The following is a 25,022-nucleotide window of genomic DNA, read 5'->3' on the forward strand; positions in this document are numbered from 1 at the left end:
ATAATTTAGTAATGGTATATTTAACATACAGTTTTTTTTCTCATCTTTAAAAAAAGGAGGGAAGATGAAACATGGTGGCTCATGCCTGTAATCTCAGCACAATGAGAGGCCAAGGAGCATCATTTGAGGCCAGGAGTTTGAGACCAGCCTGGGCAACATAGCAAGACTCCACCTCTACCAAAAAAATTAAAAATTAGACACACACAATGGTGCACACCTGTAGTCATAGCTACTCAGGAGGCTGAGGCAGGAGGATCTCTTGAGTCCAAGAGCTCAGGTTTACAGTGAGCTATGATTGTGCCACTGAACTTCAACAGAGTGAGACCCCATCTCAAAAATAAAGAAAAAAAAAGAGAATTTAATCTTCTTGCTCCAAGATAATGATCTTCAACATTTAATGGCCTCCAATTTGGTGGGAGGATGAAATTCTTCCTTGTGACTTGTTTTTGTTTTTTTTTTTAATTTGGTATATGTACTAGAGGCAAGAAATTGGGGAAATACATCTAATCCCTGATAAGTAACAGAATTCCAGAGATCATATGAATCCAAGGGAACATTTTCATTGTCTTGACCTTGTATTTACCTGCAGGGAATCTTATTTATTATATTTACTTTGGAATACTTTCCAATCATAAAATGCACTGAGAAACCAGGCCTCCAGACCTCTTTCACTACTTCCTTTCCAAAAGAGGCTATGTCTCACCTCCCCCTGTGCCCAAAACACCATTGCTTCAGCATAGTCTATGCAACTACCTATGTTGATGATGAATGATTCTCATGCTTTACTTTCTCTTGAATGTTAAGATGTCCATCCATTTGTGCAAGTAAGGTACAAACAGTCTAGAGTTATTCTCTTTGGGGAGACAGGGTAGAATTTCTAGAAAAAGTAATTTTTATATCTTTGTATTTTAGTCATTTTCCTTTACTTAAAAATAACACCAAAAAGTGCCTGTTTGCAAATGATCTGAGATATTTGACAAAGAATTGAAAAATAATACCAATAACATTTAATTGGGATTACATTTTTTGTTACATATTTCACACAATCTTCAAAGGCCTCTCAAAATATAACAAATTTGGGATTTATCATACAAAAAATAAAACAACATATCTTTCTAAATTTACTTATTAATTATGAAATATGTATTATTTATGCCAGCCTCATTGTAAGGCCAAAGGCAAAACAAAAAAATAGTTTTAAGACAGACCACCCTAGATAGGAAAAGTTGCTTGCAGGTGTATAATAGAGAGGCTCATCCTTAGGATAAAATAATCTCTAGTAACTTAGAGCCACACTCATCAGAGAAACCTGAGAGTAAAACTTTACTGATTCAGAGCCAGCCATATGTGAATGAAGATCAAGTATTATTACCTTGACCATTGTTGTAAGATTGCTTGCAAAACAAAGAGGGTAAATAAGCCCTGGGACATGGTAAGAGTGAGATGGGGGAATGTGTAATCCTCTCAAAAGAACAAACAAATGGTAATTGTGGACAAAGGGATCTTACTAATTAAAAATAAAGCCTTATCTGTCCCTCGGAGCAAGTTTTCAGCATCTTTACCTGGCAACATCTTATTAATTTTAATGCATTTTTATTTAGCTGCTTGAAACTATTTTATTTCCTTGAGTCTAATTAAAACTTATCATCTAATTCAAAATCACCTTCAAAGGTGTCATATAATGTTGGGCATATAATGTGATTTCAGTCAAAGTTGGCCATATAATGTGATTTCAGTATGAAATAATTTGAAAAAGATATCCAGTACATGTATTTATTGAGTGCACCTGAGCGTTTATGTGCACACAGAGAACTATACCAAACAATGCGGAAATGGTTCAAATTATATTAACACAATCTTTCCTCTCACAAGGCAGTTTCATTAGTGAGACACAGCCAAGGAATAGTTTACAAAATAAAAGACAATAGCAAGGTCCCAAGGAGGAGCTTAGTCTGAAGGCACAACTCAGAAATTTGGGGTATTGGACAGTTCTGTTCCTCAGGTGACCAACAGCATAGTCAGGAAAAAAAAAAAATGGCAAGAAGTACTTAGGAGCCAATCAGTGACTCTGGTTATAAAAGACTAATAGACTAAATTTTTTAACAAAAAAATAAAAATAAAAGAGCACAAATTGACTCAACTTGATCAGAAGCACCCCGGGATGATCGGAAGTCCACCCTGAGGCAGGCTGAGGCCTGTTGTCTGGTGGAGAGGTTACATTTTAAGAGTAACCATGGATATTACTTGCCAGTGCTTTCTGCCTGGGGTCTAAAGCCTCCAGGCTTTTAGAGAGTATGTTTTAAGAACTACAAGATGAAAGCTGCTGTGTGAGCACATGCAATTATTATTTGTCAATTTAAAAAAATTTTTTCAAAGGCTTGTGAGTACTCTTAGGAAAGATTTCCTTAACAAAAACAGTGAGGCCAGCAGCAGTAGCCAAGGGGGCTATTAGGGCAGGAACAGCCATGATGAGCATGCAGGATGTGGAAGCAGCATAGATCACCCAGAGATGACCAGGACAACCATTCCAGGGACAGCACAGCAGCAGTAGGGACAGCACACTGACTGTTGAGGAGACGACCCCAACTCAGAAGGAGAAGGGCCAATTTATCCACCTGGCATAGTGGACACAGTGCACAGGGCTCACAATACTTCTAAACACCCGTGGAAATGATTTAATTTCACTCTCTCTTAAAATCAGAACCCCCACAATGGACTATTTTGTAACAATTAATATACAATAATAAGTACAGTCTGGATTATTTTTGTCTTTATACCAATGTAGTAATAGAATATGATTTTTTTTAAGGCAGTAGCTCATGAAGCCAAAAGTGCCTAGGGCCCATGAAAGTCATAATCTCACCCTGCTCCAATCATTCAGACCAAGGAAAGTGAGTATACATATGGTGGCCATGGAATTCCAGTAATGTTCATAAGTGGAGGCTTAGAATCAAAGACTGTAGAGATTGGTATCCGTGACTTTCTCCCACCTGCGTCCTTCCCCCATTCGATCACATTCCCAGTCTAGTTAAACAAATACTGCCAATTAACACATAACACAAATGGAAGGTCCAGGAATTATATAATAGAATGCGATTAGTGTAACTCCTAATTAATTAATCCCAAAAGACTTCCTAGAAAATATGATGGCTGAAGAAATGTGCACCTGTTGCATGGAGAAAACAATGCTCGAGGGGATAAAGAGACAGTAAGGGAGAAATACATAGAGGGTCAATTGGAAATCTTTCTTTTCAATAACCTGTGTCATTATTTTAAATAGATAGGCACCAATTTCTTTGCTGCAACTTGACTACCCTTATTAAGGAATTGTAAATCACATTTTCCAGCTGCAAACAGATCACTGAAACAATGGTGAATTCATCATAAATTGTAAATTCCACGTATGAATCTCTATTTAAGGAAAGCAAATTCTGTCCATGCTTCCCAATTATTTACACCTAGATCTGTGCTTCTTTCAGAATGTTTAGAAACAAGGATTGACGAGTATGTCAAGATTTAGCTATTCGTACTACTTTTAAAACTTACAAAACATTCTGTTGGGAAGGAAATAAGATAGAACCAACATGGCCTGAACCCTAATCTATGTTGGAAGAAATCTACAGGGGCACACTTTACTGGAAAAGGACACAGCAAAATATTGCCCTGACCTTTTCCTGTGTTAGGAGTTTGAAGAGAGTATGACACTTACGACACTAACTTTGACGTTTAGCTCACCAAGTAAAAGAAGGTTATCCTGCTTCTGTGCATGAGAAACAAGAACCGCCATCAAAAATTAGCCTTTTGGTGGCTAGTTTTTTGCAGGTCCTTAATCCAGGGCCAAGATTTTTTTAGCATATGCAGAACTAAAGATGGTGCCAGGTGTGGTGACTCACACCTGTAATCCCAGAACCCTGGAAGGCTAAGCCTTGAGCCCAGGAGTTTGAGACCAGCGTGGGCAACATAGTAAGACTCCATCTCTAAAAAAAAAATTTTTTTAAATAAATTAGCAGAGTGTGGTGGCACACACTTGTAGTCTCAGCTACTTAGGAAGCTGAGGTGGGAGTATCCACTTGAGCCCAGGAGGTTAAAGCTGCAGTGAACCGAGATCACACCACTGCACTCCAGCCTGGGTGACAGAGCGAGACTCCGTCTCAAAAACAAACAAACAAACAAACAAACAAAAAAACCCAAAAATATATAGATGTCAGGAGTTTGTTTACATGTATGTATACATAAAGAAATATATTCAATATATTCATCCTTGTAGGCTTCATGGTAGCAGGTCTATCCTTTAAATATTCAGCCTAAAAAAATTGCTTAATTGCTGGTATTATAAAACAAAATAATTTTTTAATTCATGAAAATATTAGGGTTGTTAATTTTATTTTCCTAGTTCTGTTTTTTATCAATTTTTGGCAAGAAGTATATTAATTTTTACAATCAGAACAAAAGGAAGACTATTTTGAAAATCCATACATTAGATAATTTTGGGTTGGCAGAGATGTCTAGTATTGTAATCTTTTTTACTTTTCCCCTAATCTAACCTGTCTCAATTTCTTCTGTTTAATATCTCTGATAAAGAAACTCTGGATAATTGTTGAGAGTTTAAAAATAATGAAAATAAGTTTTAAATTACAAATTCCTTGGTAGAAGTAATAGAACCTGCAACTAAACCAGTGGCCTGTGTAACTGTGGAATTGCATACTTTAAGTATTTTATGCACCAAAACGGACCTCAAGAAATTCTTAGTAAAAGTGACATTTAATGGCATTTAGCTAGTATTTAATAAGAATTAGAGAGATGCTAAAGCTTATAAACCTACTAAGATCTACGGAATAAAAAAGAAGTGAAATATTTAGGTTACTTTTCTGCAAAGATAAAAGCAGCAAAAGCATTTTGTTAGAAATGTGCTTGTGAGTGAAGTTATTGACCATACCAGACTAGAGAAAGAAACTATTTCTCAGAAAATGTTTGCTTATGTGATTATAGTGAGAAGTGGCTGCTGCCCCAAATCTGAGCGAGATCATGAACAACGGACATTTATGGCAGTCAGTGAGGGTGACAGGGAGAGCCCTCCAGCCTCACTAAGCCATCTAAACAGACACCGGGATGATAGAGACGAAGCAGGAAAGCCTGGAAAACAGGTCTGGGTTCCTGTCCTGGCTCGGCCACAGAATGGCTTTGAAGCCTTGGCCACATCACACTGTCTCTGGGCTTCAGTGTCCTCAACTATCTATGGAAGATAATATCTACCCCACAGAGTTACCACGAGATCAAATAAATGAAATTATATCAAACATTTAGCAGCGTGCCCAGCACGTGGTAGCTTCTTGTAATAGTTTAGCCCCTTCCCTGTGAAACAGGTCCAACCTTTCTCATCTGAAGCATCTGGTGGTTCCACGGTCTGGTATCCAGCCGGAGAGGGTCCTGTGATGTCCAGTATTGTGTATGCTGTTTCTTATGTTCTGTATTTTTAAAAAGTAAATAAGTGAATAAGTGAACCATGACTGGGTTTTCTTAATAAATGTTAATGGCACTGCTAGACTCCCTGTATTTCATTCATTTGTGCCTGCTCTTATAATAGAATGTAATAAAAAGATTATTCTCTAGAATTATTATTTGTTAGGAAAGCTGTCATTCTGTATATTTCCTAAGTGAAGAAACAAATGATGGAAGAAATAAAAATATCAAAGAATTTTCCACAGGAAAGCATCAAGAAAAATAAGTTTCCCCTTAATGCTGATATTGTTTTTCCAGTCAACATTATTTCAAGAAATTAAACCAGGAAGTGGGAAAGAGTGATTTTGAAATATTACTTGAAAATAAATAGGCTGAAATTATTGCTGGAGGATACCACAATATGATAATCAACTTCTAAAATGTCACTATTCTTTTCCATTGTTGCTGAGTGGCATAGAAGCATATAGACAATGTTATCTAAAGTTTATAAACTGCTTATATGCTTGAATATATATTCAGTGTATATTTTATTGTTGCTGTCTTCATGTTGTCTCACATAATAGATGAAAGCTGACCCTTTGGTGTGGTTATATTTTGAAAATTGAGTTTGAAGTCTGAACAATTACATATATATCTTACAATGTTTTAAGCTACTGCCTTCCAAAAAGAAAGAAACCTGCACAGTTACATTGTCATCAGCCCTGCAGAGCTGCTGATAAAGCAAATTTGTAAAGTCTCATGAATTGCCAAGCCAATTATCAGTCAGGTTCTGATTTCTGGAAGCATCATCCCATGAGATAAATAGACAAGTCAGAAATAACACAGCTTGATTTTAAGATAACAGGTGGAGGAGGCAATTTGATTTGGGGAAAATCTTGCATTGATACATGAGTGCATTCGCTTGATTTGGCAGTGGTTTTAGACACTGTATCTGGTACCATGGAGATGTCATTGTGGCAGACCTTCTCATTCTGTCTTCAGACTCTACCACACTTGTAAAACAGTGACGCTCATGGGGGATTATCTCAAAAGCCAAAAGGCTGTGAAGAAAAAAGTTGCTAGCAGTCTCTAACATGGGTGTGTCATGACTCTTTTCAGGTAGTAGGTGTAACCTTGAAGAAAAAGTGGCACTGTCTTCAAAAAAGTGACCTGACCCTGGCTTTGGTGGGTTTTTTCTGCAAGAAATAAAAAGCACCGCATGTATTTATCGTACATCCTTTCTAGCTGACCACTGCTTTGTTCTAGAGTTCAGCATGAAAGGACTAATTTTTGTTTTGTTTTTGTTTTTGTTTTAGTGAAATGGCATGTCCCTTGCTAATTCTAGCTATTATAGTTGCACATGTAAAGAAATATCTCTATGTAGTTTATGGATTGGTAGCATTTCAAATAAATAATGTACTGAAAAATTGACCTGAAATTTTTTGAGATGCTTATCAATTGACATTTTTTCTTAGCCCAAGAAAAGAATCTGAATTATTTTCTTAAATTAAATTATACCTTGTAACATTAGATTTATTATTTTAAATATAATAGGAATTGAAATATAAGCATGCCACTTTGTTTATTGCTATATTATTAGAACTTACTGAAGCATGGAAAGAATTCTTCACAAATGACTTTGCTCTTTTGAAAAACGTAAGCTACAAAAATATTTGTTATAAACCGTATTTAGTCTGTAAATGAGTGTAGCTTTTAAAGATGTACTAAGTTTATAGTGTGTAATGTTTCATCCAAATAATTTTTATATTTTGATAAAATGTTAAACAAGTTAATAGTGCGATAATAAATCTTTTCCCAGAATTCAGAATTATTTGCATCTCCATTTTAGGAAGTTCACATTGCTTCATTAAAGAAGAAACCTGGAAGCATTATGCACCTCAGTTTGCTACGCAATGAATCAAGTTATCACTTATTCTTCCAGAAGTCAGTTATTCTATGAATTGTGGCCATATAAACTTTTCAAAACACATACATATGTGAAAATTACTACTGATGTATTTGCTAAATAAAATCTCTAGTATTTGATATTCCATCTTGGAAATAACACATTATAATTCAATAATTCTAGTTATAAAGTCAAAACAAAACAAAGAAACAAACTTTCAGCATTGTAAACAGATACACACATTTAAAAATCTATTAACTATACAGAAAATTTTTCTTTGTTCTCATAAAGAAAAGCTGCCTCTGGCTACATTTTAGAAAGTCAGTGCCTGAGAAAATGGACAGTGTTTTGATCCCTAGAGTAAACCTACCTTCTAAATACTTAAAGCCCTTTGAAAGCACAAGATAATGATGCAATTGTATCCTTTTTGTTGCATGGAAACGATCAAGTTCTATTAAGTTCTGAGTTAATATCAACCCTGGCTCTTAATTCCCTTTTCCAACATTAGATCCCCCATATGTCGGTTTTCGTTTCTTTGCCTGTGATAGGTCTGTCTGCTACATTTGTATTTTAAGTAGACTTACAACACAAATATTCATATGTGTTCTTAGTATAAAATTATTTTCTTCAGGGAGGCTCTACCCAGAGACCTGAGAAAATTGAAGCTTTTATTTTTAAAGTATTTAAGGATTATTTAATTTTTACATAGTATGAAATTTTTCTCATTAGGTTGGAAAGGTAATATTTTGGGAGATTTTTCCCATTATACCATATCTAGTCTCAAAAAATGTAATAATCTGGTAAACTCAAATAACAGAAAGCCACCATATCCCTTTACAGTTTATAATTCTACTTCTTTGAGACAAATAACATAGGGATATGTGTGTGTGTGTGTGTACACATTATCTATATATATATACATATACATATGTATCTATAGATATATAGAGAGACATAGATTAGTGCCTCAATATTAATTATCCTTTACTGACATCTGTATTTATGGGGTTCTTCAGTTAAAAGACATTTCTAAAACTCTATTAAAATTATTTGGTCTGAAAAACATTGAAAGTTACAGAATTTTTTTTTCATCAAGTTTGTAACATCACCACAGAACAGGCTGGGTGAATTCCTGTTCACTGGCTGAAGAATCCTTCAAGCCACTGAAGGATTTTTAGCTATTTTGCAACATTTTTACTCTTTTTATCCCAATCCACCCGAAAATGGCAAAGACTCCAGAGATCACCCAACAAAAGCCCTCTGTGGGAGTTGGATCCTGCTTCTAATCTGTGTCCCAAATTCCTGTCGTTCAAAATATTTAGGAATTATATAGTAATAATGTATAAATGAACATAACAGGCAACCCATAGTGTTTTTAAATTGATATTACAAAAAACATTCTTGTCATGTTAATTTCCTTAGAACATATTATACATATAAAATACTATGTTAAAATTAAATGTAATATGTCAGCTGTAAAGGGGAAAAAGTAGCTAACTAAAAGTTCACAAATTATCTTTTTTCAGATTTTGTGTGTTTTCTCCTCAGCCAAAAGCCTCAAGATTCACTTGCAGCAGCCTACCTCTTCATTTATGTTGGATTGCTCTTTAAACATTAGAATATCTTGTAATAAATAATAAGTTAAAGATCTCTCCTGACACAAGTCATTGTTGATTTCACTGTTATAGGGAAAAGGCTCTAGGGCGGCAGATAAGGCTGTTGCCATGGTGATGAAGGAGATACCGAGGGAGGAGTCTGCTGAAGAAAAGCCCCTCCTTACTATGACATCACAGGTGGGCAGACCCATAGGGTTTCTGTAGGAAGCTGACATATGTTAATATATCAGACATTGTGATTCTTAACTAGCAAAAAAAACTTTAACTCTTGAACCAATTTTTTTAAAGACAGTTTCAATGAAACAATTATATAAATATAGATGAAAACCAAAATTGCTAAAAAAAAATGAAAAAATCACCATCTAGTTATTTATTTGTGAATATTAATCTCATTACTCAACTTTAGTTAAGACAAAAGAGAAAGAAAATATATGTGCAAGTAAAACATGTTGCTTCTTTATAAAGGAGTCTTGTTAACAACTTTGGGAAAGAAATAACAACGAAGCTAACAGTACATTTGAACAAAAAGAAAATCAAATTCCTGTGAATAAAAGACAAGTTATATTGTATACATATGTCAGTTTACCAGTAGAATATCTAAATTTTCTTAAATGTTAAATATATATATGTTGTGACTATGCATACTACATATATGTCTATACATATTTATGTGGATAACTAATTTACAGGAATGAGCCAGAAGTCCCTGAGTCCCCATGCCGAAAATGGCATTTGTGACCCCTCTCATACTTAGTGACCTTGAGAACAAAAATGTCATGTCTATTATAAGCACATGAGAGCCATTTTCAGCATTTATTATAACAAGTATAGAAAAAAGTCTGCATTTGTATGCAAAGAATGTGGAGACTGTGAATCCTATATGTCCTCGGGGACTTTTGAAACACCCTGTAAAATCTACATAAATATGTATAATGTACTCATCACCACTCTGTGGAACTACCAGTTTTAAAATCGCAAATGAAAAATATTTTTACTTGCATTTATCTTATAATTTAGATTAGATTATTTTAAACATTTCATTTTTTCCATTCAGTTCCGATTATATGATTCAGTTCCGATTATATGAACATGTCTAGAATTCGAAAAATGTCCATTCACAGTCCTCATGAAAGGCATTTATATCAAAAGCTAAATTATGGCAACTTATTTTTAGAATATCAGCAGATCTCATCCCCAGCTGCTGCCAACATGTGTGGTTTTATTTTATTCTAAATACTATGTTGTAAGTTATAAAAATTATAACATATAACATCAAAATTAAATAATTTTTAAAGCTATTAAAGATTCCCAAGACTTTGGGATAAATTTCATGTTTTCAGGATATTTTTATCCCAAAAGAAGAGATGCTTCTTCCTAATAACACATAGTAATCGTTGGAAAGAAATTTGCTTGATATTTACCAAATTCCTCATTCTTTACTTAGTATATGTAGTAAAACATATACAGTTTTACACTGATCTCTTGTCAATCAGAGTCAGACCTTTGTAGACTCCCATTTCCAAAACATTAAGTCCACAGTCACTCAGGTGAATGCTGTTGGGTGGGGAGGTGAGAACTACTTGAAGTTCTTGCTTAAGGGCAGAGCCATACAACTGTAGATACGACCTAACCAAATTTGCAATTGGCTCAGTTGTACTGTAACATATCATCTCAGGACTTCACAATCTAGGGCAGGCTCCAGTACCAAGATTCTTTTTTCACAAAATCACACATTGCTATGTACTTGCTGGTAATCTTTTCACATGTCCAAAATTACCATTATAACCTAAGCTTACATTTAAAATGTAATGCAAAATAATATTTTTGATTTTTAATTTAGAAAAGAAATTGTGATTATTACCATTTTCTCATATCCAGGACATGCGTTTGTACCAAGTTTTTCCTTTAATCCCTGTCTAATGTTGCATTAACTGTTTTTGAGGTATTAGTTACAGTTTACTGCATGAAGATTATAGAATGCTTTATTTGATGCATCATATTCTTGTTGCATACTGGCCAGTTTATGAATCAGCAAACAGAGTTCTGATTTATAAAATTTAATGCACCTGTTGTGTTGATAGTATTACAGAATTAATTTAGTGACAGCAGTGATACAATTATTTCTCAGTCAAATGCAGTTTTTATTAGTTGATATACTTTTTCCACTATACACAAGTGGCTTCTTCCCTGCTATGCACCAGTGGCATGCACAAACCAAACAGAAGCAGAATGATCTGAAAAAGTGAGTACTTCCCACGACAACCATAGCATCTAGTCCGTGTATCATACCACATTCTTACTTGTTATCTTGTGTGAATGTACTACTGTCTTGACACATGTTTGTCCCAGTGTCTCCTATAAAGCCCCTTATAACATAGAGCCACATACTGCTGAATACATTGATTCATCTTCATCACTGGTATGTCAATGCCAGCTGCTCATGTGATAGATTCCAGATATGTCTGAAGATAATTGCTACTGTATAAATAGTGTCATTGGGACAACTATGATACGTAAAATAGAAAATAACTCACTGGAACACTGAGCTTTTATCTTATTTCATAACTTTCCACTCAACAGATTGTAGGTGCAGAATAATCCCATATTCTAGAACTTTCTTGTATTACGCGATTATTATTGTGTGGTCCTCAACATTTAGAGAAATTAAGCCAAACATACTCCAGTGGAGCTGTCTATATTACACTGAACAAATTGAATAATGCAGAAGTGTTGGCCAGATGACCTGAACTCAAAAATTGCTGGACCACTGAGAGCTGCTCTTTTTTGCTTAAAAATCATTTATTCCATATTAAGCAAACAATATGCAAGGACTTCAGAGAATTTCAAGTACATGCTGTCCAAGACTAACACTTAAATCAAATAGTATGTAAAAAAGCATGTGTTGATGAAAGGTTTGAAGAAAATATGTGAATCAGGTCTTTGAGGAAAAAAAGTTTCTCTGGACTTGTGCTGTCCAGTACAGTAGCCATGAGCTACTGAGTTTTATGCGGCCGCTCCAAATTGAGTTGTGCTGCAAGTGTAAAATAAACACCAGATTTCAGAGAGTAATCAAAAAAAGGTATAAACTATCCCATTAATGATTTTTATAATGATCATATGTTGAAATGGTAATATTTTTGATTTTTTGATATATTGGCTAAATCAAATATTTAAATTAATTTCACTTGTTTCTTTTTACTTTTTTAAACATAGCAACTAAAAATGTTTAAATCATGAGGCCCTCATCATAATTGTTGAACAGAATATTCTATTCTAAAGGGTAATAGTATAAACAAATTCAGTTTTAGAATAGAAGGGAAAGCCATTTGCCAGAAGATTGATTGTATTATAGAAAAAAAATGTATTCTCTTCATAAAAATGAAATGACTGTAGTGAATACTTTTCTCTCTTGAGGAACCTTCAGAAGTTTTGTTTTTGACCATATCTCCTAGACACTTTTTTAGCAAGGTATAGCTCATTTATCTTTGCCTATTGAACACAGTGTCTTAAAACTGTGCTGCAGGTGTCTTCTTGTTAAGGGACTTTATTTTTTCAAGCCCAGCCTTTGTTTTTCTATCTGTCATCACCCATTATACCTCAGTACTAATTTAACTTTTGTTTCTGATAAAGATAAAAAGAGTAATGTCCTCGATTGGAAGAATATTTTCAAGGCTACTAGTAAATACAGCCTTGTTTGGGTTTCCATTTCTGAGTTAAAAAATTGTCTTAATTACGTTCTCCTGCCTGCTTTAATTTATTGTTAGCACTACCCAAGCTGTGATCTGTTCTTTTCCCTGTGAATAGATTCACATTTTACAAAAGTCTAGCTGTCCTGTCAGGAATACATTTGTAGCTTGTTGGTTGACATTTAGATCAAGTCAAAGAGTTGAAAGTTATCACTTGGTTATCCGTTACCAGTAGACTAATAGGAAGTGGGGGTTGGGGCAGTCCATTAATACTATAAGCTCAGAGGAAATGAATTCTGTCAAGTGTCAGAGTTACCATGACAGAGCTCTAAAAATCTGGATTTTTAGTGGTTGCATGGTAATGATTTAGTTGTCTTATCTTTTCAATTGATAGAGTCCGTTAAGTTGGCTTTGATATTAATGAATCACTGACAGTATGGTCACTATATTGACAGGCACCGAATTAATTTCTAAACTTGGATAGGGCTAATAAAACCATAAACAAGTAGTTCAATTATAAAATAATGAATGAAAGCCTATTTAATAAATGACTTTAAATTAACAATGTTACAGAGTTGGGTGAAGTGGTGGGCACCTGTAGTCCCAGCTACTCAGGAGGCTAAGATAGGAGCATCACTTGAGGCCAGGGGTTTGAGACCAACCTGGGCAACATAGCAAGACCCCATCTCAAAAAAAAAAAAAACCTATCACAAATAATACAGGAATTTCAAAACTCACAAAGATATTTGTGTTTCATTCAAATACAAACAAAATAATTCTAAAATTTTTCTATTATTTAAATGAGGTAGAGACATGCCATAATATTACAAATTGTCTTAATCAACATTACAAATATGAGATATTTGTCAGCTGTTTTACGCTTATTAGCTTTAATGTTTTAACTTTAAAAATTGTTATTGAAGCACCAAATGCTTAAATATAAAAACAGAATCTTTTACTTTAAACTAAAACAATTCAAGATCATCAATCTGAAATGTGAAATTATAGAATAATGGATTATTGTCCTTTACAGACATTGTTTTATCATCTAGAATGTATTGTGCTTTAGGGTTAATTCTTAGCAATGTGTTATCAGAAACCTTGAGCTCTATATTTTTGAATGAAACATCTAAGCAGTATATCTCTTTAAAAACAAACACAAAGATTTAAGTCACAAGACAAACAATATAAACATACACTATAGTTTAAGTAACAAACAATATTTAAAAAGCAAAACATCTTTTCATCTTACTAGTTTTTTATAGCTTAGATTGTATAATAGTTTAATTTTAAAACATTGAAATTGAGAAATTCAAGTTGAGCTAAGACAAATGTAGTTTCAGATGAAGTTTTAAGAGCTGGGTGATATAATCTGCCTTTGTTTAACACAAAGAAAACACTGTATTGATATATGAAGCAATTTGGTGGTGTGGTAGCTAATATTAATCACATCAACTTGCCAGTCTGAATAAGTCATAATTCAACTGAAATCATTTGATTGAAAGTTTGATTACAAGGAAGGTGTTATGGTTCGATAGTCTTTTGCATTCTGATTGACAGAAGCCCCTACATGCAAGTTCTCGCCTATCTTCTTACTTCTAAACAAAAGAGTTTTCCTTTGTTTCTATGTCAATTAACCACTTCAGGGTTTTCCCTCAAAATCTCGAGATTTGAATCTCTGATTTAAAATCAGCAGGGAGGGAATAGGATTGTGTTGAAGTGTTGCTGGCCTCTCATTCACATTGGTCCAAGTCCTTCTTCTGAATGTTATGGGGCAGGCTTAGGCCTTTATTTTAATTTTTTTCATTAGGCATTCTCTCTTGGCACTTTGACTTCTTTGTAGAAGCCTCAACATTCTTGGTAGAAGCTTTGTCTTTGGAAATGTTTCCTTAGGTATCAGTAGGTCCCCAAACATTTATAAAAGATGTGACTGGGAGGAAATGGGCTCAAATGTGTGGTTTAAAACCAGCAAAGAAATTGGCAAACATTTCTGAGGATCACTGACCTCTCCATGAATTGGCCAAATCCAGTATGAAATTGAGGACACCCATGTAATAATTCTTTTGTACAATTTGCCATTCAGTTAGACTGTATAAAATCAGTCAACATTGATTTAAACTGCTACCATGGAATACAGAAAAAATGCTTGGATGAGATCTCTACTCTAAAGCAAATCACAGTCTACTTGGCAGTTGGAGAGGGACAGATAAAACTAAGATTATGACACTGGGCAAGACATGGGAGCATGCAAGTGCTGTAAGGAGGCACTCACCAGCTGGCACTAAAGAAGGTTCCTAGATAATGTGCCAGTTGAATGGGATCCTGAAAGAAAAGTAAGAATCTGTCACCATTATAGAAGGTTCTTTGAACTGATCCAAATATTGAGAAGAGGAAAGGGTAGGATAAGAAATGAAAATTTTAAATGTGAACAAACTGAGACAAAGGCCTTAGCAACTAATGAAGTGGGTCATTTTAACTCAGCTATGATTATCTGACTAGACCAAAATTGCAATCACTTCACTTCAGTTTTTTTTTTTTAATTAGAAACTTTTGGCTTACTTACATCAACGTACTCCATACCCAAAAGACAAAATCAGAGAAGTTCATAAAGTTATTTTCAAACTAAAAGAAAGTCAAGAAACCTTATCTTACTAACGCATAAAGAAAGAATAAATGTTACACAATTTGGAAATTAAGCTTAAAGGGAATATTTGGGGGATTCAGTTCAGTTTGAAATTTTATTTTATGATCTAAAAGATTCATTCGTTCTCAAGTCACCAAAGGAAATATCATAAACTTGTTCAAAATGAAGAGGAGAGCATGGAAAAAGCTATTCTTATCTATGCAAATATAAATAAAATGGGACTTCCTATGACTAAAATAATCATTCCTAAATTCCTGCAACTGAAGATGCAATTTAAAATTGGACGGTTTTAGATAGGTATTTTTACATCTTCAGTTTCTGCAAAGTCACTTTCTCATTTAATAGCCATTTATTGAACCCCTTTTAGATGTAGACATTCTATTTGAAGTTGTGAGGATATAAATGTAAGTAAGATAGTCTCTGGCTTCAGAGCTTATAACGAAATATTTCCATATCTTCAAAATATCTCCTGTTTCATCTTCCATATCTCCCATTAAAACCAAAAAATTTTCTGTTCAGTTTCAGTTACCTTTCCATGCTATCTGTAATCTGGCCTTTCACCCTTGAGCCCTGCTATTATCCCCCCACTTCAGCCCGAGCATTTCTCAGTAGCTAAATTGTGCTCCAGTTTGAAAAACACTGACTCAGAAGGCAGTTTGTTACTCCTTCTTTGATTTGAATTTGTGGAAGAAAGCCACAGGAGTAGCTTAATTGTAGAAGTTGGGCAGTTATAACAATTCCATCAGTCCAGGTGTGAACTATGATCAGAAACAAGACAGTAGGTGTGGAAGAGACACTGACTTCCTGAGGCAGAGGTGCAGAAGACTGGAGATGCCACGCCTTTGCCCTGGGCTTCCTGAAGTCTCTCAGAACAGCGTCTCTTTTGGTACCCCTTTATTTGTATGCTGAGTAAATCTGAGAGTGCTAAAGTGCTTTCTCCAGAAAATTTGTCTAAAGCCTGAATGAAGAGACAGACTCCAAAAAATAAATTAATTAATTATTACCTTTGCTAAAGCAGACAGGCCCAAAAGGACAGGGCTCTCATTGAATTATGCCTTTTCCTTTGCTTTCCATTTAGATGTTAACAAAAATTTTACTTTTAGAATTGCTTTATCAAATTTAGACTATAGTTTTTATGCATTTGCAGCTAAAAGTATCTGCAGAAATCTAACACCCTGGTCTTCCAAAGCTATAGGTAATGTAGGTCTATTTCACTGTTCCACACATATATGTACACAGAACTGTGTACTGTGTAGGGATAAATTCTTAGTTGTTTTTTGTTTGTTTATTTGTTTTTACAAAGGCATTTAACTGTATCCAAAGTAAAGAAAGTGTACAGGGGATTTTCCATGGAATATAGCTCATACTTATCTACATAACAGTTGATATTTCTCAAAATTATGAGTAAGAGAACTCAGTTATTCTTAGCCATCTGTCAATGAAATTAAACTTTTTTTCCAAAGAAATAATGAATATCAAAGGGATAGTTATGACATTGTCCATACCTATTTATACTTTGAAAGTCACGGTTGAGTTTAGTCTTTGCACTTTATACGCTTTAGCCAATGGGTAAATAAGACCTAGACTCAGAGGCCAGTCATCAGAATGCACTGCTTGGTAAATGCAACCCTATTACAATAACTTCCATGAGTATAGGGTGGTGCCATATTTGATGGTAACCTTCATCCTCTGTGAATGCATATAACACAGTGGAATTCAGATCGCACTTGATAGTCACGAGAAGGCCACAGTGTGAAGGTGGGCATTGTTTGTGAAGGTAGGACCTCATCACTATGTTGATTACACTAGCTGAGTTCATTACCTTAAGCACATATGGTAAAAAGAGCAAGTCCTACCAGGCAATATGTATCAATGTACGGGTCCTTTGGAAACTGTTACGTATGTACAGTTTGGACATGCACTAACTACAAATGAGATACAGATTCTGGGACACTAATCATATTTTTAGGTGAGCTCACAGGATCACTGATGTTTAGCTATTTCATCATTTTCTAGTATATTACATTCTATACCAGTGCTTTCAACTACATTTCCAGATAATAAAATTGACTTTTATGCCAGAAAGTATAACAAATCATTCCTAAACTGAAATAGACCATAGCATTTACAAAAATTCAAATATATTTTATTCCAGAAATATAGGCGGCTCACAGTCCCTCAACATTTAAAAATATTTTAATATAAATAGAATGGGTGATACCCAGGAATGTTCGAATTCAGAAAAAATGAAAAACACTGGGGCTCAGAGTTTCACTCATGGGTCAAAGCAGCATCCTAAAATAAAAGATTAACACCAAAAGAGGCCTTGGATTTGATTCCTAGCAAAATCTGCAAGGTTTTATACATAGTAATACCAAAGCTTACAATAATTGAAGAAAGATCTATCACTGTAACTTGAACGTTAAAAGAAGAAAAGCGTTCTCAAAGCCCATCCCTCAATAACAAATTAATATGTATAAAAATCTAATTACCAACTCTATATCGAAATCTTAAACTCTGATGGACATCTGAGATTTACACATGTTTAAATGAGATTTATCCATGTTTAAATAGCATGCCTATGAGTACTAAATGTGTCTCTTGGCTTCCAGTCTCCAAATGACCACTAAGTGCTTCCATATTGCCCTTTCAGAAATAAAAGAAGTGCACTTTCTCTCCATAGTTACCATTACTCAGGTCCCTTGCTACCTTCCATCAGCTCTAAACTATGATACTATTGACACTGTGCCAAAGAAACAATGTAGTGAAAGTGAGTAGAGTAATATAAAATATTTTGATTTGGTAATACTCCAAAGCACTCCATTTGTTCTTTTATGCCTCTTAAAATGCAACGTAACAAATAAGTTCTTAAAAAATCTAGAGATTGGCCAGGCACAGTGGCTCACACCTGTAATCTCAACACTTTAGGGGGTCGAGATGGGAGAATCGCTTGAGCCCAGGAGTTCAAGACCAGCCTAGGCAAGATGGTGAGACCTCGTCTCTACAAAAATAAATTTTAAATTTTTAAAAATTAGCCGGGCATAGTGGTGCACACCTGTAGCCACAGCTATTTGGGAAACTGAGATGGGAGGATTTCTTGAGTCCAGGAGTTTGAGGATGCAGTGAGTTATGATCATGCCACTGCACTCCAGCCTGGGTGACAGACAGACACCCTGTTCCCATAAAAAAAAAAAAAAAGAAAAGAAAAAAAAAACTTAAAGATTACGAGGTGTATTTTTTTCTTAAGCAAAAACCTAGATGATTATGCCTATTTTAAGAAAGGCAAATATAAACCCCCCTCCCTCAAAAACAAACAAACAAACAAACAAAAACAGTTAATTTAGGGATCAACCACCTGAGTATCAAAAGTGTGTTTTCTCTCTTAACCATAGAAACATACTCAAGCAAGACAGGATTCAAAGAGGTGCAGAATAAGTGAAAGTAAATAGTGGTTGCCACTGATAATTAGAGATCCACTAAAAAATCAAACTGAAAGGTTGCTGAAATTAGAATATAAGCTAATGGGAAAACACGATTGAGTCTACCGAGATCTATTTTACAAATAGATTTTACAAACGCATCTACTAGATACCTACACAGTTAATATAACAATATTTTCTACTCTTCCAAAATAATATTTGTTATATAATACAAAAGCATTCCAAGGAAATGTAGAGGGTGTTTTTGTAGGTGACCTGAGCTTTTTAAGAGAAGGAGACGAGGTAGGCATTTATCCACCCACCCTGGTCCGTGTGTTTGCACTCTCCACATAAACAGTGACTCAGCAGTGCTAACCAGAACTTGTCATCTTTGAGTCTGAAGCCAATGTTCCAGGTCTCAGTAGGAGCTTTTGTCCAGGTGAGGAATGGGATTGGCCCTTAGCAACTATGATTCAATACGTGTCATTTTCTATATATCGAAATTAGAGAATAACTCTATTTCAGGAGTGGGGGAAAAGGCTTGAGCTTTAGACATTGAAGTTGGCTGCATCAAAAATATGTTGACAGTGCTAAAAGGCTCATTCCCCACCTTTTGGTATTTTTTTCTTTCTTGCCCCTATCCCATTATTTATTTAAGTATTTATTTATTTTTGGTAGGCTTGCTATTCTCATTTTGTTGCAAGGCTGCATTTTAATTCATCTGACTCTGCAGTTTAACAAAGCTCTTTGACACCTCTGTTCATTTGTTCTCAGCTGGTGAATGAGCAACAAGAAAGCAGACCCCTCCTGAGTCCCTCCATCGATGACTTTCTCTGTGAAACCAAATCGGAAGCAATAGCAAGGCCAGTAACATCCAATACAGCTGGTAATTCTTTCACTTTTAACTGTTCCTCAACTAGAGTTAATTTTAACTATAGTAAAGTGCACATTTTTTCCATAATACGTTTTAAGTGAGGAAATAATGTTTGCAACCAAACGAAACTTTAGAATGTATACTATTTAGCATAAACCAATGAATCACAGAAATTGCAGTGTATCTCACCCAACCAATTTTGCTGAACATAAGTATACCACTATTAGCAATGAATCATGTTTTCATGTATATTTTCATATTTACATATTTATATCTAAAGTTACATCACACTAGAAAATCTTTAAAACAAAAACACCTATTTCAGAGTAAGGTTTTTCAAGTTCTGGCTGATGGTCCAATTATTTCTGGAAATATTTTATGTAACAGAAGTCCAGTAAATAAAAATGTGGCAATCTTTTCAAGTGGATTTAAATGACAAAATATTCTGCAGCTTTGGGATAGTACAGGGCCAGTTTCATTTTCTGTCATATAAGTGTGTTACTTGCTCCCCGTTACAACAGTCTATTTGAACGTTCTCCTGGAATTAAACATTCTCAAATAGTAAGCCATCCCCTGCTCAGTGCCTGTCACATACAGGAATAGGCACTCAATAAGTATTAATCCAGTGAGTGAGTACAGGATGCCACTGGCATAAATTACACTTCCCTTGTAAAGGCAGTCTTTCTGCATTGATTTCATTTGGTCAGCATTCACATTCAAAGTCATGTCATTCAAATAAGAATGAAAAAATGATGTTCAGAATCAAAGAACAAAGGTTATGTTGGATGTGCAGAGCGGAATTTAATGGAAAAAGAAAAGGATAATCACATACTGTCTTGTTAAATTTGTTCCATTTTGTCATCTTGGCCTCAGTTTGCTGTTGGCTTGCATATTTTCATTATATTTCTAAGTGAATAAAATCACGGGAGAAGGAAATCATGATTTTTCCAAAACGTCAAAAATTACAAGAAGAGTAACTAGCATGAGATAGAGAGGCTCCTTATGTGAGGTCATATTTTAGTTTCTGGGTTCAAACTCCATGAATTCCAACCCCAGCTCTGTATCCAGGGGCATGTTGCTTAACTAAGCCTCAGTTTCTTCATTTGTTTGATAATAGTAAGATCTACATCTCATAAGTTCATTGGAAAGATTAAAGGAAGCAATCCATGAAAAAGCTTAACACTGTGTAAACTCTAACTGGTGTAAAAATTTCTGTTAGATTTTGGGTGAGAACAGTATGTATTCCCTACACTTTCATTTTCAATTGCATTGACTTTTTTATATCACACCACAGTAATCATTTTCTAAATTCAGCTATCACTTTCAATAATCAAGAAATTAAATGGTACTTGGCAAATTCTAGGTAGGAAATTAGACAAGTTCACATACTATCAGATAAGATTCATTCCCCTGATCCATGAAACTGGAGCTGGCCCCTTCAAAACTCGAGAACTATCCCAGGAAAATACAGAGAACCTTGTATGTCTAATTGCAGGTGAATCCATGAGAATTGTATGCACTGTGAACTTCCTCTTTATGCTCCAATTCTCACTGATGGGAAAACTAAGTCACTTAGAAAGGATCCACCCTGAGAGAGCAATATAAGATTTGACTCAAAAGCTTCTTTTCAGCTTGATTGTTCTAACATATGAAAGAGAGACCTGTGAAATATTGGAGGAAAAAAAATCAAAAGAATGTATAATTTCTTGCAATCCCAATACCTACAATGTTGCCCTCTGTATTAGTCCTAGGGCTGCTGTGACAAAGTACCACCCACTGAGTTGATTCAACAAAGGAAATTTACCATCTCAGTTCTTAGGGCTGGAAGCCCAAAATCATGCTTTCAGCTTGGCCACGCATCACATGAACGTGCTTAGTAAGGATCTATTCCAGGCCTCTTCTAATTTCTGGTACTGCCTTGGTTTATGGCAGCATACCTCCGACATTCACGTAGTGTTTTCTCTGTGTGTGTGCCTCCCGGTATGCATGTCTGTTTCTGTGTCCAAATTTCCCCCCCCTTTTTTTTTTTTTGAGGCAGAGTCTCGCTCTATCTCTCAGGCTGGAGTGCAGTGGCACGATCTCGGCTCACTGCAAACTCCGCCTCCTGGGTTCAAGCGATTTTCCTGCCTCAGCTTCCCGAGTGGCTGGGACTACAGGCACATGCCATCACGCCCAGCTAATTTTTTGTATTTTTAATAGAGACAGGGTTTCACCGTGTTAGCCAGGATGGTCTCCATCTCCTGACCTCATGATCCGCTCACCTTGGCCTCCCAAAGTGCTGGAATTACAGGCATGAGCCACCGTGCCTGGCCCCAATTTCCCCTTTTTATAAGGACATCAGTCCAATTAAAGTAGGGGCCCACCCTATTCTAATATGACCTCATGTTTAATTATATCTCGAATGAACCTATTTCCAAATAAGGTAATATTCTGAGTACTGGGTATTAGGACTTCTCCATAGACCACTCAATCCATAATACTCTCCAAAATAGTAAAATAGTGTTCTGAGACCAGGGATTTTTTTTCTCACCTTCATTATTCAGTGCACCTGATTCATACAGATTTTTATCCTGAAGAAAGGCTCTTGTTTGATAATGTGTTTTTAATATTAAGAGTATATCTCAAGGCAAAAATATTATATATTTTTTAATTCCTAAGAAATCTAGCTTTTGTATAAATCAATACAAAATTTTAAAAATTTAGGAAATATTTACCTTTTCCAGAGGTCGCTCAATGACTTTTTTTCTCTATGAACCCTAAAAGAACATGTCTTTTGCCTCATAGAAGTTCTACATTGTAATTTTTTTCCGCCCATTTCAATTAGATTATCTGAAAAACAAAAGTTTTTGAGAGTGCCAACTATTTAAATCATTCCTCGGACTATCCAAACTGCCAAATAATTAGAAGCTCAACAAACAAATGAATCAAAGCCTTATCAATAAAGTCAGCACACTGCCTTAAGGTTTAGATAAAGTCTAGAGAGGACTGTTTAAGAACACAGGCTGTGGAGAGATGAGACCTGTATCCTGTATTTGAATCCTGGTATGAACACTGACGTATCAGTTATATTAGTTTTCTATTGTCGCTGTAACAATTACCACAAATCTAATGGCTTAAAACAACACAAATTTATTATCCTAAAATCGAGATGTCAGCAGAGCTACATTACTTCTAGAGGCTCCAGGACAAAATTCATTTCCTTGCTTTTTCCAGCTTCTAGAGGGCACCTACAATTTGGCGGCTTATGATCCTTGCTCCATCTTCAAAACCAGCAGCTCTCTCTCTCACACATTGGTCTCCATCCTCGTATCTCCTTCTCTGGCTCTGACCCCCTAACTGCATTTTATAAGAACTCTTGTGATTACATTGGGCCCACAGGGATCATCCAGATTAATCTTTCAGTCTCCAAATCCTTAACTTAATTACATCTGCAAAGTCCCTTTTGCCATGTGACATGTCAAGGTAACATATTTACAGGTTCTGGGGATTAGAATGTGGGCATATTAGAGGGGGCCGTTTTTCTACCAAACCAGCTGTGTGACTTTGGACAAGTTACTTAATATTGCCAAGCCTCAAGTTTCTCATATGTAAAATTAGAATACCTTTTTCACAGGAATGTTACGTAGACTAAGCAAGGAAACATTCATAAGCACTTACCATATTATACATTTTCAATAAATAGTTTTTGTAATCATTTCCAACCTCGTATATCTACAGTTTGCGTCAAGCATGAATGCCTTCAGTGGAGTCTTCTAGTAGCAATAAATATTTATTTGCATCATGACTATGCTTATAGTGCTGTTCCAAGAGCTTTAGATAAGCACTTCATCCAATACTTTATAAAGTAGTTTTATCCTTATTTTAGGTGGGCAGAAGAAGTTCAGGTTCAGAGAGACTTTTTTTTTTTTTTTTTGAGACTGAGTTTTGCTCTTGTTGCCCAGGCTGGAATGTGATGGCACAATCTTGGCCCAACGCAACCTCTGCCTCCCAGGGTCAAGAGATTCTCCTGCCTCAGCCTCCCGAGTAGCTGGGATTACAGGCATGCACCACCATGCCCGGCTTATTTTGTATTTTTAGTAGAGATGGAGTTTCTCCATGTTGGTCAGGCTGGCCTTGAACTCCCGACCTCAGGTGATCCACATGCCTCAGCCTCCCAAAGTGCTGGGATTACAGACATGAGCCACTGCACTCAGTCAAACTCAGGTAGTCTTAACCACTGTTCTGTGCTGCCTTATTTTATGCACAATATGCATGGAACATCAAGACACCAAAATAGATTAGCTGAACTAAAGTGAAGAAGACAGGACAAAGTGCTGCAAGGGTGACTGGCAAAGCATAGCCTGCTCAGAAGCAACTGAGCTGGAAATCTCCCTGCTACAGCAAAAGGAAGGGAAGTCAATGACATCCTCTGGGCAATGGGATCCCACAGTCTATAAAGCTGTGAGTGCTGACTGACATGTGGTCCATGAGAAAAGTCTACATATGTGACAATAAGATTACACCCAGAAGGTATTTTATTAGATTTACACTAACACACGCATACACACAGGTGCACACACACACACACACACACTTTTCACATTCACTGTAAGAGGAGATTATCCTTTGTGCTCCTTTTTTTTAGAGACAGGGTCTTACTCTGTCACCCAGTTTGGCTCAAACTTCTGAGCTCACGCAGGCCTCCCACCTAGTCTCCCGAGTAGCTGAGACTACAGGTGAGGCCATCACTCCTGGCTAATTTTTTTTTTTTTTAATTGTTTTATAGTAACTGAATATATTGCCTAGGCTGGTCTCAAACTCCTGGCTTCAAGCAATCCTCCTGCCTCAGCCTTCCAAAATGTGAGGCAGCACACCTCACCGGTTGGTGCTCTTAATTTAAGCGCACAGATACTAAAACCCAAACCTTCATGTGCCTGAAGAATCTTTAAAATAGGATTTAAAAAATCAGCAGAGCAGACACTACCTTCCATACCAGGGCTGTCTTTGAAGCCTACGTGGAGCAATAAGATTCTTACTTTTGAATCTTAACTAAAGGACACGCACATGCTAAAATGTGATTTGTCTTTATCCAGAGAGTGAAAGGCTGCACCCACTCTTCTCTCCTTTTGAAAACGTACTCTGCAGGGACTTTCCCAGCTTCAAAGCTGGCCATTCGACCTCCAAGTCACCTCCTTCATAGCAGCTGGGTAACCAGTTAGACCTTTTGTGTGTGCCAAGCATTTGTTTCACATTTGCAAGGAAAAAAACAAAGGGACAAAGAGCTCAGAACAAATATAGGAAGTGCCCAGGACACTTTGCAGGGGGAAAGAACCTTACTGAGCCAAGTTTGAATTTGCAGTTCACCCTTTTAGTAATTCATTTGTTCTGAATGTGAGGAGAAGATATAGAATTCAATTAGTACTTGCCAGCTGTTATTCCATAACAAATGTACTTCCTAT

At 35.8% G+C, this 25,022-nt stretch overlaps 1 protein-coding gene across 12 annotated transcripts in view; it reads left to right on the plus strand.

Annotated features, from left to right (window-relative positions):
• The window catches only part of PEX5L (peroxisomal biogenesis factor 5-like), a 233,774-nt gene that overhangs the window by 123,451 nt on the left and 85,301 nt on the right, over positions 1 to 25,022 (plus strand). For 5 of the 12 annotated variants that reach the window (XM_011956703.1, XM_011956706.1, XM_011956715.1 and 2 more), the window contains 2 exons: positions 9,034 to 9,138; positions 19,485 to 19,596. In XM_011956703.1, the coding sequence (XP_011812093.1) occupies positions 9,034 to 9,138; positions 19,485 to 19,596 (217 nt within the window). Of the gene's footprint in view, positions 1 to 6,558; positions 6,625 to 9,033; positions 9,139 to 19,083; positions 19,150 to 19,484; positions 19,597 to 25,022 lie in introns of those variants that run through there. The other 7 variants (XM_011956707.1, XM_011956709.1, XM_011956714.1 and 4 more) reach the window with 3 other exon arrangements.

Source organism: Colobus angolensis, unplaced genomic scaffold (genome assembly GCF_000951035.1).
Source record: "Colobus angolensis palliatus isolate OR3802 unplaced genomic scaffold, Cang.pa_1.0 Scaffold422, whole genome shotgun sequence".
Lineage (NCBI taxonomy): Eukaryota > Metazoa > Chordata > Mammalia > Primates > Cercopithecidae > Colobus > Colobus angolensis.